A 3,793-nucleotide genomic window follows, 5' to 3' on the forward strand; every position below is an offset into this window, starting at 1 on the left:
ACACTCAATCGGCTAGAAGCTTCACACACACCTCACCAACCGGTTAGTATCCATGATGTTTTAACTTGTGTTGTTGTGTTAAATGATAAAATGAAGGGTAGGATGTTTATTGAGTAGGGATATTAGTGTTTGTATGATGATTCTTGATGTATATGATGTTCTAATGTGCATAATGTTGATAATCGGCTAATAGGTCTTGATTTCGGAAATATATATAGCATGAGGGATTTTGGTGTCTTGTGTTTGAATGAAGTTTGAACCATTTATGTTGATGAACATGAAACCGAGTTACATATGTCATATATATATTCGGCCTAGTATAGAACCGAGCTTATGGTGTTATGTTAGATAAGTGAGATTGTTAACCATGATTATGTTTATGATTGATGCAAAATGTGTTAGAATAAGGGTGCTTGTGATTTGAATATTTGAAGAACTTGTTGAATGTTTGAAGAATATGAAGAACACTTTGAATGATAGTTGAAGATATGAAAACCCTCATGATTTTGATCCATTTTTTACTAATAGCCTGATTAGGAAAACTTGTTAGTGAAATTCTATTGGTTGTTTCCTGATTTGGGCCTGATTACATTGTACCATTAAGCTGACCATATCTGAATCAACACTGAACGTGAAAATGACAGCATACCGACTCGCAATCACACGGTTGCGACTCGCAACCACAGCGTGACAACTCGAGACCACGCGGTTGCGACTCGCAACCATAGCAGGACAAGCCGAGACCACAGGTTACGAGTCCCGTTGCGACTCGAGACCTCAGCATGACGAGCCGAAACCATGGTTACGACACCGGTTGCGACTCGCAACCATTTATGATCAACACAAACAACATGACTCGAGACCATGCTTGCGAGTCCGGTTGCGACTCGAGACCACACTTTTGGGCCTAAGTTAGTGGGCTGGACTTATGAACTTCTGTGACGTGTTGTTTGGGCCTGTTACCACGAGCCCAACTGTTTGGGCCTCACACTTGGACTATTGGGTTTGTATTTGACTGTTACCTGTGAACTGTGTATGTTAAACGTGTTATTACCTGTGTACAATACGTGTTGAACGTACGTGCACTGCTTGGTTTGAATCTGATTATAAGTGATATCCGTGTTAGGACGTTAGTGACTACTTGCGACTTGATTGATCTTTCTGTGATTAACTGCCGAGCAAACCAAGGTGAGTTCACACCCTCTACAAAGCATGGGATTCCCTGGGTTGGGAACGGGGTTAAGGAACGTGGATTCCTCGTCCTCCTTGGGTAGGACGTCAGTGGTTCAGGAATGTGATTCCTCGTCCGGATGGACGGATAAACGTACCAGACTAAAACTCTATCACGAAGTCCCTCCTTTTTGTATCGACTAATCGCCGGGCCAATGGCGAGCGGGTCATTAGTTAGATAACGCTATTTAGGTCTGACAAGCCTCACACCGTGCCGCAGAGGACGGGCGTGAACTAATGGATCTGGGGCACGTCAATGATGATAGACATTGATGTTTTTCAGGGCACATAAACATGACTACAGTCAGCAGTCGATATGGTAACGAGTCTAGTGTACGCATGGGGTAGCCCCCACGGCCGAAATGCCTGATAACTAACATGGGGTAGCCCCCACGGCCGGAGTGCCGGAGTAACTGGGAATGAACATGTCACGTTTTTTAAACTATGGGGTAACCCCCACGGCAGGATGCCAGTAAAGGAAACTGTTTTCGAATAACTAAAACAAACACCCAACCGTGAACTCACTCAACTAGTTGTTGACTCGTTACTACATGCTTTGCAGGACCATAGGTACTCAACTGGAGCTTGCATGGAGGTGGGTCGTTGTGGGACACGGATTGCTGCGTACTATGTTAAACTTGGAACTTTTGAACTTATGTTATAACTTTAAACTTATGCTTCCGCTTGCAACTTAACTTGTCTGTTTTGAAACACCAATCGTATTGGTTAACTTTTATAACTGCTAATATGCTTATTCAGTATGATTGGTGGCTGGATCCTGGTCAGTCACGCCTCCAAGCGGTAGTACTCCGCAGGTGGGATTTTGGGGGGTGTGACAGAAAATTGCCAAGCTGGAGGAGACAAATACATCATGTATCCTAGATTCATCATGATGATTTTAAATGATAAAATCAAAGATCTTCCGAAGGACTTTGAGGATGTGATGGAGATGAGCATTGTAAATAAGGTCACAATTGGTAGAATTACAAAAGATAAGGATGCAAAAACCAAGCAGATGATTTGCAAATTAAAAGATAAAGAATATGTTGCTCTTGAAAACGATAAGTGGAGGCATGACGATAGTAATTCTGACAATGAAGACACAAAGATGAATGAGATGGTTGAGAAAAAGACTAGGTGGTGGTTCGTTAGAGATGGAAAAAGGAAAAGGACACCTAAGTCATCTCCTGCGGTTGTTATTCCTAAAGATGGAGAAAAGGGTATAGTGAAAGGGGGAGCATTAAGACAATTAGATCATATAGAGTTTAAAAATGTTACTAATTCTGTTTGTCTATGCTTGTCTTGTAGGGTCTTCTGAAGAGCTGCAGCAGAAGCTAGTTGATGAGACAGTTGTAGAGCCATCTGTGGTGATTGAACAAGGTACTGAGTTGTTAAAGCAAACTTTGGAAAGTTATTTGAAAAAGAACGAAGAGATTGCAGCACAACAAGCTCAGGGAACAAGTGTTCATGCTGAAAAGGTTACAAGGGTTGAACCAGAAACAAAAGATCAAAGTGGTTCAAGTGATGGAGATTCTGAAGCTACTCAATCTGAGTCTGAACTAATTCCTGAAACTCTTGGTAGAGGAAAAGCTCAATTGAAGAAAAGACCTTCAAAGAAACAAAAGGGATCAGATGAAGAAGATTCTCCGTATGATCCTGAAAAGTCAAAGAAGCAAAGAAAGAAACGAAAGGCAGCTCCAGTTGGTGTAATTCCAAGAAATGTCAAATCAAAGAAATCAGGAGCTGAGTCACAAAAGGATAACGAAGGAAAGAAAGTTCAACATGTGCAGAAAGAAAAGTCTCCAAGTGTTGATATTCCAAAAGAACCAGAGGCAAAAACAAAAGAAGTTCTAGTTGTTGGAACAGAAGAGAAGACAGGTGATGACGATTATGTCGAGATCACAGGCTTCAAAGCTGCCACTCCTAAATCTGATCAACAAGATATTCCTGGTTCATCACATCAGAAAGAAGAAGATTTCAATTTTGATTTTGATAATATTGGTCCTACTACTGGTATTTTCTCAGAAGATCTTCCAGGAGAAAGCGATATGTTCAATGATAAAGTTGTCAAAGAGCTAATTCAAAGAGTCAACAAGTTGGAGAAAGAAAAAGGCAAAGCTGAGGTGGAACGTGATATGCTGAGAAAACAAGTTGAAGATTTGATGATAGCACATGATAAAATAGTTGCAGCGCTGGCAGAAAAAGAAGCAAGAATGAACAAAATGAAGGATGGTGTCGATGATAGTTCTAAAATGTTTGAACTGTTAACACTCGAGATATCTACACTAAATGTCAAGATGTGAACCAGTCGCTTAATCAACTTCTCAGTGAAATGAGTGAAGCTTCTTCGAATGAGATGAAGGCTATGAAGTTGGAGATAGAAGCTATGAAAGCTGACAAAGTGATGAAAGATCAACAACTTCAGATGCTGGTTGCTGTAGTTGAAAACCATCTAAAGATGAATATTCATGCTGCATTCGATGAAATTGATGTAATAAAGGCAAATGAAAGAAGAATGGAGCGAGAACGTCGTGTAGCTGAAGAATCAAACCAAAAGAATAAA

At 40.8% G+C, this 3,793-nt stretch overlaps 1 protein-coding gene across 1 annotated transcript; it reads left to right on the forward strand.

Moving 5' to 3' along the window:
• Nucleotides 1-2,119: 2,119 nt before the first annotated feature.
• LOC110931842 (nucleolin 2-like) lies at nt 2,120-3,533 on the forward strand. Its single transcript, XM_022175215.2, has 2 exons — nt 2,120-2,450; nt 2,539-3,533. Exons 1-2 carry the CDS (start codon nt 2,120-2,122, stop codon nt 3,531-3,533), a joined length of 1,326 nt encoding a protein of 441 aa, XP_022030907.2.
• The last annotated feature ends 260 nt before the right edge of the window (nt 3,534-3,793 follow it).

The sequence above is a fragment of the Helianthus annuus genome, chromosome 3 (genome assembly GCF_002127325.2).
Source record: "Helianthus annuus cultivar XRQ/B chromosome 3, HanXRQr2.0-SUNRISE, whole genome shotgun sequence".
Lineage (NCBI taxonomy): Eukaryota > Viridiplantae > Streptophyta > Magnoliopsida > Asterales > Asteraceae > Helianthus > Helianthus annuus.

Bases quoted from the DNA above. Each gene is read 5' to 3' on its own strand.
- LOC110931842 (XM_022175215.2), top strand. From the start codon at position 2,120: ATGATGATTTTAAATGATAAAATCAAAGATCTTCCGAAGGACTTTGAG. The intron at 2,451-2,538 runs GTATAGTGAAAG...CTTGTCTTGTAG, and splicing joins TCCTAAAGATGGAGAAAAGG to GGTCTTCTGAAGAGCTGCAG.